General features: G+C 42.2%; 1 protein-coding gene across 13 annotated transcripts in view; it reads right to left on the reverse strand.

Moving 5' to 3' along the window:
- The window catches only part of LOC119178365 (calcitonin gene-related peptide type 1 receptor), a 90,310-nt gene that overhangs the window by 17,496 nt on the left and 59,740 nt on the right, over positions 1 to 13,074 (reverse strand). For all 13 annotated transcript variants that reach the window (XR_012893930.1, XR_012893929.1, XM_075887482.1 and 10 more), the window contains 8 exons: positions 11,669 to 11,782; positions 6,856 to 6,941; positions 6,374 to 6,536; positions 6,157 to 6,276; positions 4,013 to 4,119; positions 1,937 to 2,028; positions 448 to 574; positions 195 to 348 (listed from right to left, as the gene is read on the reverse strand). Coding sequence is in view for 11 of the 13 variants with exons in the window: in XM_075887482.1 (XP_075743597.1) it covers positions 195 to 348; positions 448 to 574; positions 1,937 to 2,028; positions 4,013 to 4,119; positions 6,157 to 6,276; positions 6,374 to 6,536; positions 6,856 to 6,941; positions 11,669 to 11,782 (963 nt within the window). In the remaining 2 variants the exon portion in view is untranslated. The remainder of the gene's footprint in view (positions 1 to 194; positions 349 to 447; positions 575 to 1,936; positions 2,029 to 4,012; positions 4,120 to 6,156; positions 6,277 to 6,373; positions 6,537 to 6,855; positions 6,942 to 11,668; positions 11,783 to 13,074) is intronic.

The following is a 13,074-nucleotide window of genomic DNA, read 5'->3' on the forward strand; positions in this document are numbered from 1 at the left end:
TGGTAAATAGAGTAATGAAGGTCGCATGGCTTTCTATCTCTTGGTTATCATTTTCTGAAAATTTTCGCGTATGAAGCGTGTGGGTTCTGATGGTATAATTAATAAACACATAATTGAAATCATATAAAAATGCACTTTTCTGTATTTTTCTACATTGCATAGTCGTTCTTGCCTAAAAGTTGGGAAGTACATACCCCAGCCAATCAGCACCAACCACTTGATGGCATTGTCTTCGTCGACAAATGCAAGCACCAAGAGCGTGTGCAAGTACAGGCCCTCGCAAAACATCCAAAGGTAGTTGCAGACCAGGAAGTGCTGGGTCACCACGTGCAGAATTTGGCACCAGATCTGATGTGGGCAAAAGGAGAAGAGGAGAAAAAAAAATGCTCCCTTTCTGGTCAGGTTAGATTCGGTATTTGCTGGCAATATTGAACGGTCTACTCTCACCGGGTTCAGTTCGATTACATGCGCTCCTGCGACGACTTGCACGTACCAGAGTATCCAGCAGAAGTTGCTGACAATGAACGACGTGAACAAGTTTTTATGAATTGTTATTCGCTTGCAACGAAGAGATCTGCGAGGAGAAAAGGAGAATATTATGTGTGTTACAAACGCGCACTTTTCCTATTCAAGTTTCTATAAAAGACCCCTCACGAAAGTGGAGCGCAGAAAAATGAGCCGGTTGGTGAGATATCGAATGCTTATTAGTGAAGGGTGCACTGGGATGAATAAGGCGGAAGTGGCCCACCCCATTGAGATGACTGAAGAAATGACTTCTACTCTTTCCAACGTGTCTACGCCGACCGGGACTTTGAATGCCACTGTTTCTGCTTGGTTGAATATTTGTGTTTCTCTTTCTCGGAAAAGCCAGTTAGGGCACAACATATTGCTGTGGAAGTTGTAAAAGTGTCGTCTTACATATGAATGTGTAACTTTTCTTAATGTCATATATAGCATTGTAGCTAGACTTCACGTGCGTTGTAGATGCCTTTAATAAACCTCAGGATATTTCCCGATACTCAGGAAGTGTGCATCATCTAACACATCGCCAGAAAGTGCTAGTTGCTACGAGAAAATTCATTCATTCATTTAGTCATTTCTCAAAGTGCCCATGGCATCAGCCAGTTCTTGTTTTTTTATTGGGATATATGGCTTGATAACCAGTCATGCATTCTCTTTCACTTAGTTAACGTTTCAATCTGTTCTGTGTCTAGAAAACAGAGTCTTTATCAATCTGCATATTGCCTGTCATTTCTCTTTTAGAAGTAAAACGATTATATCAGCCTGCCCATGATTGTATGGTATCACAGTCCCTCTTTGGCATTCAAAGTAATTTATTTGACTTAGGCAAACGTTTCCTTGAATACCCGGGTTATTAAAACGCATAGTCGTTTAATGAACGAAAACATGAAGTGGTTGCCATTTGACGTGTATTGTGGCTCGAGTTAGCGCAGTCACCAGTGAAACTTACTTTGCACCATCTAGCCTCCGTACAACACATGGCTTTCTTAGGCTGACAGGGTTTTGCGTCAGCAGTTTATTGTTCTTCTCCTTGTTATTTAGTCTTTTTCCAATTTACAAAAATCTGACGTCACCATCGGAGCTATCATTTAGAATGACCTGAACTGATGGCCAAGCTAATCGTACGTGTTGATGGCCGTGTTTTAAAGAGCCTATAGCCGATGATTTTTATTATACTTATAATATTTTTAACAGGGCTACTTTTTTAAACAAACATGCTGTGATTGCACTATTTAAGTTGCGTTATGAAGAGCCGTAAGTCTCATTTAAATTGTTCATAACAGGGGTAATGTACGCTTGCATCAGGGAACTTTAACTCAGAGTGCAAATACTCAATTTTTAATAGAGTTCTCATACTACTGATGCAACTGCCAAAACACAGGAATAAACACAGGAAATGCGGTGAAGTGCCCACCTGAAGGAGAAGAATATGGCAAGAGACAAGGTGAGAGCTACCAACGATATCGAGTATCCAGCGACGTACAGCGAGTTCACCAAGTTGCCATACTGCGAAAAAAAAATGACAGTTGTCTAAGAAATCCTTGGATGTTGCGCTGGTTGTGTTCGAGTTGAAATTGCTCGCGCTTAACACACAATGATGATTCCACCTAACACGACCGTATCATGTAAGCCCAAGCGAAAATGAAACGCCCACCAAACTTCGGTTCTTGGATTATAATGCGACAGCAATTATCAAGGCACACATAGGGAAAATTCACAATCGGCGCTGATGTGGTGGTGCGTAATAGGTCGAGTGGTAAGGTTCTCCAATACCCCGTACAGTACACTCTTGGATCAAGAGAAAGCATGCCAGAAAGCGCACCGTCTTCGCAATAAGTGGGGTCAAGTGGGGAGAAAGGGCGATCGCATTTGTGCATGGAAAGGAACAGGCGAGCTTATAGCGGCCCTGAAACACTCTTTTGAGCAACCATGTAATTAATTCACTGGAAAAGTGTATTGCCTCACAAGTTCATTACCGCACAAATTTTAAGAATCCGTCTAGTACGAGTGGAGTTACAAAGATTTATCACACGCTGCCATCGCATTCTCCCTTCTCTCGTCCCGACGAAAGCGCTGGAGGCTACGCAAGGAGAGATGGGAAAGGCAAATAAAAAACGGCACGCGCGGCTTGTGACCTTGAGGAGTTTTTTTTGTTTTTTTTTCATCGAATACGCGTCTTTCTCAGTGCGATCACGCGCACACGCGTAGGCAAGTGACGGCCTCTTGCGGTGATTTCTGTAACAACAGAGCGCGCTACGTTCAAATGGGCCAATGGCTGGTAGATGGGTCATCTACGTGTGATTTTTCGGCATATTCCGTGATTTGTCAAGAGAAGAGAAAGCAATTATTAGCTGACTTCGATCATTTATGGCGAATTCCAGGTCACGTGCTGCGCCATAATATTTGGCTCACGTGTTCTCGGAAGCCTCTACAACCGATCGGCAGCGTTTTCTGACCATGCTCAAAAAGTGTTGCAGGGTCCCCTTTATAAGAAAAGGTGGGTGCTTGCTTGTGCCCGGCCGGGAGGTGACTCGAACATCAAACGTCGCAAAAGGCGGTGCGCTTGCTCTCTCTCGCAAGTTACCGTCTGCTGTTTCAAAAATTGATAGAGCTCAGACCGTTCCTACAGGGTTACGTGTTTGTTCCTTCGGCGATATCCACGAATCCCCGCTTGCCTAACGTTGCGAAGGAGCGAGAAGCAGAAGCAATGCGACACGTTTGCTCACTTTCGTTTGCACTGTTCTTGAAGCCAGTGTCGCCAAAGCATGTACTCGCGCTTGTAGAGTGAGATGTGATCCTGTTTCCTGTACTAGCAAATACCACGCCTGATTAGAGCCGGAATGTTCAGAGCAGTGGTTAAGGCCAATGAAACAGCGAGCCTTTGAAAAGCTGTTTAACGCTCGGAGGGCAGCAGCACAAAACTTTAAAGTTGTGTGCCTTGTTCACAAGTTCTGCCCCCCCCCCCCCCCTCCCGCCCTGCATCACACCTCATACCGTCATGAGCACCCGAAAGCAGTTTATCTTCCTGTAGCCCGCATTCATGCTTGCATGAAATCAATCTTCGTTCGGACCATAAAGTACTGCAATTTTTCGTTTGCCGACGTGGTCCACCACCCTAGCTATACATCTTTCAAGACGTTCATCGAAACCATCGTGGTCTAGTTATGCCCATACTCATGAGGCTATTACATGAGGGGGAGAGGGGAGGTAAACAATATGCCTCGTTAAGAGATCTTGGGTTATGCTTGAGTTATTTGTTAGGGAATTGGAGTCATTCATTATAATATTACGTCAAACGTGTCTATAAGTATTTGAGCTACTAATAAATAAAAATGTGTACATGTTGTGTTATCAGTGGGTCACCTTTTGTAAAAATCTCTGTTTATTTTTCAGAAGAGCATGAAACGCGCAACGTATTCATACAAGGCAAAGCAACGCCCCATCCCATGGTTAAGTGTAAAAAGTAAGGAATTACTTATATAACACAGACCTCTAAGTCGTGGGTGTCGACGCAGGCCGTGTAGTTGGACCAGACGTGGCCAGTGGCGGGATGGACAAACCAAGTTCCGTTGGAACTGCACACCTTGTGCGCCTGCCCTTTCGCAAGTGATCGACAAACGATGAATTCAGATCAGTGACAGTCGATGTATGAAGCTGCGTCGGTCACAACAGTTAAGTTTTACGTTGCCATGCTCAACTTGGATGCAAAGAAACGGACTAAATTATGAAAGATATTACAACCGCACAAACTCTCGTATAACAAAGCGAATCAAGTTAGAATGGCTAAATGATTTATGTGGACATGAACAGTAAAATAAGCCCTCCGAATTTCCTTCCTTCATTCATTGGCTGTACAATAGGATACAAGTAACTCAAGCCTGAAGTGTTACTCGAGGGCTTATGTGAACACGGCTAGTTTGCACTGCTGTTCTAAGCCGCAAGTTTTTGTATAGAATAACTTCCGAGCACGTATTTTAATAAGCGCCTCTACACGTTACGACATTGGTGTATATGGGCCTGAAATCACACTAGTTATGGAATACACAATAAATTAAAGCTCCCTTACTAAGTAAAAGCGAATACCCAAAATGATTATTTAGAGCCTGCATACATTTCATCTGTGAAACAAACTCAAAGCTCAACTGCTGCATGTATTGTTAAAATGGTAAAGAAAGACGTCATTTCACATCGTGCTGCTGTATTTTGTTATAAAATATCAAAGTCCGTGAGCAGCCGCATACAGACACGCGGCTTCACATTCACTTTGTATGCCGACAAAAATCTACTTACTACCTTCGTAAATCTTGCATACCGTGTTACAATAGCCGGCTTTTCACAACCTACTTTGACTCGGAAGCGGTGATTTTGCCATCTGAGTATAGTGCAGGTGCGTTTTGCTCAAATGACCCATAATCGGCTCAAGATCATTAGGTCGGTTGTTGCTTTTGCCTACGCTATCCATCACATTGCCAACACATTATAATTACCTATCTCCGACTTTGACAAAGTTTCGCAAACATAGTGTAATTGAAATTCATTGAGTTCCGCATTATGCGGTGATTTTATTTATGTCTTCTACATTTGAACAATTTATTCAGTCAACTGCTGTTCTGCAGCACCGTAATCATGTTATTAACTCTCGTAATTTAGGGGACTGACTTATACCACGTTTTGGCACGGACTGTAAATTACATTCACTGCAATATAACCTCCCATGTATTCAAAATAAGCATAAACATTTACCTAAACCGGCACCTAGTACTTTACGTGAAATATTTATCAATTACTAAATGTTTATACATTTCAATTATTTCACAAACTTGTAGTCCATTTCTCTCTGTATATAGTTGCATATGACAAAGTACCATTTTTTATTATATTGTGATGATAATAATGTTCTTTGCAGTTCACTGCCACTATTGTGGGTGTAATTTACGTTATTGATTTTTTAAATTATGGTATTGCAATTTTTTCTGTAAATAATTTTAAGGCGTTTGGTTCGTATTGCTTGTTGTTCAACAGTTTCATTGAAAAAATATGTGCGTATGTCGCTTTGTACAAATATTTTATGTTTCTTTATGTAAAAACATTTGTAGCTACTTTTGTGTTTGAAAAAAAAATCAGCTGTTGCTTGTTTGCCATGTGATTTGTCTCCTGGGTCACAGTCAAGCTATTTGATTACAGCTTTTAGCCAAGGAGACCATCAATAGTGTATTATCATGTAATATTTTTTTCAATTCTGAAAAAAACAAATTATCGGCCAGGCCTGCACGGAACGCGCACCACAGTCGCAGCGATAACTGGAAGAGTGGCCATTCGGTGCCTTTTCTAAACACTCTTTGGGTAACTGCTACAAGTAAATTTTGTGGATACCCTCTATGCCATACATAATCATAATTTTTGTGTAGTAGGCCGGCTTTCACTATGCTATCTTTCATCGTTCTTCAAAGAAGCGTGGTATCCGCTACACACTTTCAAGGAATTTTGTGCAAATATGCTATGCAGTGGCTGACGACGACAAAAAAATTCCCTCTACTTCCGTCTGCTTGATGCATCAATGTTTATTTTTTTATCCTACTATAATACGGATCTATTTCTGTTCGCCACGTGACGCGAATGAAATGACGCACTCACTGTACGGTACGAATCCAGCGACGAATTGAGGGCAAGGTGCGAACGCTGTGTGACCAGGCAGGGTGTCGTTCCAGCAGCTCCAGCCATCCCAAGTTCGGGGACAAACAGAATCATTCAAGCCTGGAAGGTGCGAGAAGAACTAGCTCATTCAATTAATCCACGTCACAAAGGAACAGTGCGAAATACATCATGTTCGTTTATGCATGTGAACGTTCACCTATGAGAGGAGATGGCTTTAGGAGGACGTCTTCCAGACAGTCCTTGAAACGGTCGATCTTTTCTTCTACGATTCCGTCCACCCCGCTGTGCTGCTTTCGTTCCCAGGGAACATCGTCCCCTAATTCTTGGGCAACGTGATGCAAAAGCGTCAGTTCGGAATTCTGGAATGAAAACAATTACGTTGCAATGCGCGGCTATGTCTAACATTGCTTCTTTCATTGCACACACTTGTCCGAAGAACAATGTATTGATAGTCTAAAACCTCAACGAAACTTATTTTTGTATCAACGCGTTCTTGTAAGTGGTGATTTCATGCACAATACTGTACCAGAAAGAATTCCCTGTCCGTACAAACAACAACAACAAAAGACGAGTCATGATTTCAGTTACGAGTGTAACAAAATGTCTAATTTTCAGTAAATACTTGATTGTGACCATATATCATAATGGCTTAGATGGATTTCGTGGTGAGCCACTTACTTCTGTAGATGAGCTGGTACAGGATGAGTAGTCTGCAGCTACGCCATCCCATGAGCCATTCAAGTGGCAGGCGAACTTTGCGACCGCTGTTTCCGTGAGAACGAGAAAAAAAAAAAAGAAAGACGGGTAATAAATGAGAGATGTGCGAAAGAAAAGAAAAATGCACTTATCCTGTTTGCCTACTTAAACGCAAACGGCTTATTTTTTTTTTTTACATATCCAACGAAAATTTTACTTGTGAATGTACCAGTACAAACGTATAGCAACATGCTATTGGCGTAGTTCATAAGCTACAGATTGCTCCATGATTATACGTTTTTTACAGCGAAAGCTCTTATGAAATCACAACGCGGATCTCGCGCAGCGCCGTAGTTGACCGCCGCCGCCGCTGGTGTCCGTAACCACATCGCGCGAAATAAATAAAAAAAAAACCTAGTACCAATGACACAGTGAAGCTCGAACCTGGGTCCACTTGTTGCCAGCCTAGTATTCTACCACCGAGTTACACCGTTTTTTTTCTTTATTACTTACTTTTGCACATAAAAAAACAAAGCACTGAGCTACACCGGTGCTTGAGAAAGCTTGCCTTAGGCAGGCTTGATGCAGGACAAGCAATCGCGTTATTACGTTTTATAAAGTGTTCTAAAACAGCGAAAGAATAAGCAGTCGTCGCACAATGCGAATAGCGTAACGAGTGGGTCGTCCAATGCTCCAACACATTACAAAAGATTGCTTTTGTTCAGCTATAACTGTGGCACATACCCACTTCAGACATAATTCCTCATCGTAGTCAGTCACTGCATGAACAATTGACACAAAAATCCTTGCAAATGTTTACCGGATACAACGCTTCTCAGAAGAATGACGAAAAATAGCAAAGCGAATGACGGCCTACTACCCTGAAATTTTTATTATTATTGCCGTAGTGGGCATCAAGCAAGTGTGCTTGCAACGGTTACCCAATTAGTGTTTAGAAAAGGCTCTGGGAGGCCGCTCTTCTAGCCTTCGCTATTACTGTGCTGCGCCTCCGCACAGGCTTGGTATTTTTTTTTATTTACGGCACATTCACAAGAGAAAGAGATATAGAAAGAAAAAGAAGGGAAGACAGAAAGCTGTTAACGAGATTTCGTCCTCTTTTTTACCTTGTCTTAAGAGAACAGGTAGTAGACCAAAAAACCGAGGCAGAAGAAGAAAAAATGGGCACAGTTCGCACTGAGCTACGCAAGGGTCGATATAGAGCGGAACTAGATGGTTCTGAATACTAGTCTGGTTGCTCCTAGGTTCTTTCTAGTCCACTTATAGGTTGTTTCTAGGTCGTTGCGGGGTTGTTTACACGTTGATTTTCAGCGCAGAGAGGTTCGAGTTAAGCCACTGACAGACCCGACACGGACGTCTAAACTGCAGATTCAGAAACTTGCGCTGAAACCATGGCGTTCCCGACTCTCATAGATCTACGGGCGCGTCTTCGTTAGCGTACGCCATTCAACACTTCGGGGTCTTGTCGCAGCTTTGGTTGCCTCTCAATTTCCCTAGCATTCTCTCGTTGAACGTACTCGGCGTCTTCGGATCGCTCCACCATCGCTTTTCAGTAAACAGTTTGGCTATAGCTATCGCCTTCTTCATTTTAGTGAACCAGTGAGGATTATTGGGTTTTACCCTACTTCTGTGACAAACAGCCGGGTACGAGTTTTGGGTGTAATGGTCGCCTTTTTCATTTTCAGCTTATTTCTGCGGCGCACACCCACGTACGATTATGATTGTTTTCTGATAAACTGCACGCGCTAATTACGGGCTAGCTTAAGTATGTTTGATCCTAAAACAGAGATGAAGAGAAGCTCCGGCACACCATGGGAATGCAGTCAAGACTCTCTAGGACTATCTTCACGTGAGAGAATGCTTATTTAGGTACCTCCGCTCTCTAGCAACTGCAACGTATACAAGTGCTAAAGGTGACTGGCTTTCGTGGCACGGTCACCTTTAATGCTGACATCATCCTAATACATAAGAGAGGAGATGACAAGGACTTGAATAAAACAGGTCAATCAGCTTGCTCTCCATAGTAGGCAAGCTATTTGCAAAATTAATTGCTAACAGAATTAAAACAAAATTAGAATGCAATCAACCAAAGGAACAAGCAGAATTTCGAATAGGCTACTAAACAATCGACCACATCCATACTATCAATCAGGTAATGGAGAAATGCTCAGAATACAGCCAACCACTATACATAGCCTTCATAGATTACGAGAAGGCGTTTGATTCCGTAGAAATATCAGCAGTCATGCAGACACTGCGGAATCAGGGCGTCGAGGAAGCATATATAAACATCCTGGAAGAAATCTATACAAGGGATCAACTGCTACCATAGTGCTTCATAAAGAAAGCACGGTAATAGTGATCTTCTAACTTGCGTGTGCGAACCTAGGGAGAGTTTCTGGGTGTCCTATTTGCCCTTGTAGCCTTTTATATAAAGTTTGTGTAGGCAGTGCCGTGACGCGTTACAGAGTACCAACAGTCTTTTGTCCAAGCTGTGTCTGTGCGGTTGTGAAAGAAACACTCATCAGGACGCGAATAAACGTTTTATTCGTACCATCTAGAATAGATAAGTGGTCGAATCAGTAAGATTCAGTGTTATGAAACGGTGCCGCGGAATAAGAGAAGAACACGGAAGACGCACCAATACGAGTGCGAACTCTCAAATGTTTTCAAGACTTGTTACCGATCACCGTCATCAAGAAGCACGATCACTTTGTTGGACCCCACCCTCCCTCCTTGCTTTCGCAGAAAGCTTGGATTCACACATGGTTCGCAAGCACATAGCATCACCTGTATTACAGTAAAGTGGAGTGAAATGAGGCTCGGGGCAAAACGTGACATTTTGACTTTGCCGGCCTCTTTAGCTAGTACTAAAACTACGTTTCTTTCTTTCTCTCGTCCAGCGATAAGTGCTGGTCGTTGTCTTTTTTTTTTTTCGTGTGCAAAAGTTTGTGATTGTTTACAGCGTTCGCGCGGACGAAATTAGGCAGCCGGTGTCAGTGTGTTCGTGACTCGTCAAAAAGGGGTGACATTCTGCTCGGCCAAATTTTCGGATCCGTGCAGGAAGCTATTCCTGCGTTAGTATACAGCAACGTAAATATTTATTTTGTTACTTTAGACTACGAGCAACTTGATACTGAAAATTCAGTTCGTGTTGTACCCGGGAACAAAGCGGATTTTTTTTTTTCAATTCTGGCACGTGAGAAGAGCAAAACGAGACAAAAAGCTGCCTAATTGCCTTAGACAGTGTCTTATTAGTTGAACCCAATAACTTACACTCATCATATATCATATTTCTTTGTTTAGGATGGTTCTTAAATACAAGAGAATATCATATAGAGCTCTCAGATATGGAAATAACATGAAACAGCCTGAATTGTCGTTCAGGACATGACTCCCTTCATTCGCGCTGCATCGAGGTTTTTTTCGTGTTCCCAAGGATGGTCTGACGCACAAAAAAAAGTGAAATCTCCAAGTGTAGCCGTTTGAAAAGGTATTGAAAATGAGGTTTAATGACGTTTCTGCAATATCATAATTGAAAAAACAAACATTAGAAAATATGAATCTGGCATAGTTTTATATTCATTGCCTCACAAAGTCAGGCGGACGAAGTAAAAGCCATGAAACGCCTTAGTAGTCCTGCGTCAGAACGGCGAAAAAATGTGAAAATATGTCAAAACAGCTGTAGCATCCAATTATTGAATAATCCAATGTGGTACAAGCGTTTAACAAAAGGCAACATTAAAAAAATAAAGAGTGCTGGCATTTCATCTTCGAGAAGTTTTGAAACAACACAGCACCGTGTTCCGTCTATAGATTAAATGCACGGAGTCCAAGGACCGGACTCCTTAAGGCTGCGTAAGGACCACCAGAGTGAATTTCAAGTCTTTTTACTGCAAAGAACTGAAAGAATCAATTTTCGTCACTCTGTCTCGTTTTCTCCACGCAGCGTATTGTTTTGTCACTCAGGTTGAGGCAAAATGAGACATCTGGAGCACTTTTCATTTATTTTTAAATAATGGTTTAAACTGCGGCAACATGACAATACTTATGTAGCACATACCTAGTTTCCAAAGGAAATTTTCTGCATTGATGTTTAATTGTAAGGGGTGAAATAAAAATAATTATGCACTACTTTGAAAATTTCGACGCATTTTACCGCACCGTATACCCAATCGCACACATTTTCACATTGCCTGATAGTACCAATGATGGATGCTCTAAATGAGCTGAAATGAAAAAGAATTATTCATATCAAATATTTATATGAATCAATTTTATATGAAAATTGAACAATATAGAAAACTTTGGCACATTTACTTAATTTGGAAAAAGCTATGTGGGAGTACATGACGCTCTGAGCGTATTGAAGTAATTCTAATATCAAATAGCAGCATCCGTTCAACTTGATATGTTGAATCGTAAAATCTTATGAGCCTGAAGATAGCGGTTCTTACTCCACTACCTTGCAACGTTACCATTTTCTTGGTGAAACTGAATGACTTGTACATTTACAGTGCGGCACTAATGTGATGACTCTGTGCGCCTACAGCTTAGGAATACAAAAACTGCCGCAACTAAGTTTGTAAGCGCTATTCGAAATCGCATTGTGGCTTCCTGATGACAACACATGCTGCTGTTACTCAGGTGCAGTTTATTCAAGGACTTGGTTTCTTAGAAAAGATAAAAAAACCGTGGGGAGGGGGAGGCAGGTCAAGAGCCACACTACTGAACTCATTTGTCGACGTGTAAGCGGGATCATAAGCAAATGACTAACCGGAAAAATTCACTTTTCCAGGAAGATGGTGAGGACACGGCACCCTGGCTTCAGCACCCGCTGGCGTCGGAGGCCAGCAACTCCAACCGTCGAACGTCCTGTTGCACCTGCTTTCTGTAATGTGGTTAAGGCGCAAATGACTCAGCTATAGCATAACATTGGACGCCGTGTCACACATTTTTGCTTTTTTAGTATCAAAATTCGGTTCTCCTATGCATTCTAGCTATTGTCTCTCAAACACTGTGGTAGAAGTAGAGGTGAAGCTGGATGCATGAGAGCATTAAACTAGTCGACTCAAGCTAGCACTACTGAAGCCGGCGTTTCGACAAGGTGTCTTAACCGCCACGGTGGTCCAGTGGTTAGGGCGTCTCACAGCTGACTTGAAGGTCGCGTGATCGAGTCCCAGCCGTGGCAGCCAAGTTTTCGATTAAGGCCGAAATGCCTGGGGCCCGCGCGCACAAATTTAGGTGCATGGCGAAGAACCACAGATGGTCGAAATTTCCGAAGCCCTCCACGGAGGCGTTCTTCGAAATTACGTCGGTGTTTCACAACTTATAAACCTTAGCGATTATACAAGGTGACTTCGCTAAGTTGTCGGCCTGATGAACCCACGCATGGAGTTGTCGGATTGTTCGCCCTAACGACTTCTGTGTACAATAACTGCTAAACTGCTAGTCACTTCAAACACCACGGACACTGAGGAATATATAAATGCGCAACACAACATAACTACTATAATATAACCCCTAATTTACCAATTCATGACCTATCAAAGCATTAACATCTGGAAACTACCGGTAGAATGTTAGAAAGAATCTTACCAGTTTAAATATAGCGAATAAGTGCTTGTTTAACGCTCTAAATTATTGAGTAGCGGTTTAGGTAGGGACAGGGATGAAGGCATACCTAGTTTGTTTGCCGGAGAGAGCATCACGCCACTGAAGAAATATATTTGCTCCTTCTCTACTCGACCTGCACTGCGTTTAGTGAATGCGCAGTCTTCCATTTAGCCACACACTCTTTGTGCGATGTGCATTATTCACATAGTATGATTGCACATGATTTAGTAGCGAAGTGTACAGTGTATGTTATTCAGTTGCTATGGGTGCTACGGACATTGCCAACATATAAACACGGTAAACATGACATGCTCTATCACTCGCTATTTCTCAGTTCAGTCCTAACCACACTCATTTGTTGATTTGTTGCCGACTTATTTACGATACAATAACAGTGACTGTCTATACTATAACTGAACCGAAAACAGTTTCTGAGCAAACAAAAAAAAAAGGAAAGAAAGGAAACGAAGAAGTGGCGATATGGTTAGGCTTAGAACGCTACGTGGAAGAGTTTCGCGCTCATGCTGGGGCAGTTGCTCTGAAGGCGAATAAAATAGCAAAGCAAGC

Source organism: Rhipicephalus microplus, chromosome 1 (genome assembly GCF_043290135.1).
Source record: "Rhipicephalus microplus isolate Deutch F79 chromosome 1, USDA_Rmic, whole genome shotgun sequence".
Classification (NCBI taxonomy): Eukaryota; Metazoa; Arthropoda; class Arachnida; order Ixodida; family Ixodidae; genus Rhipicephalus; species Rhipicephalus microplus.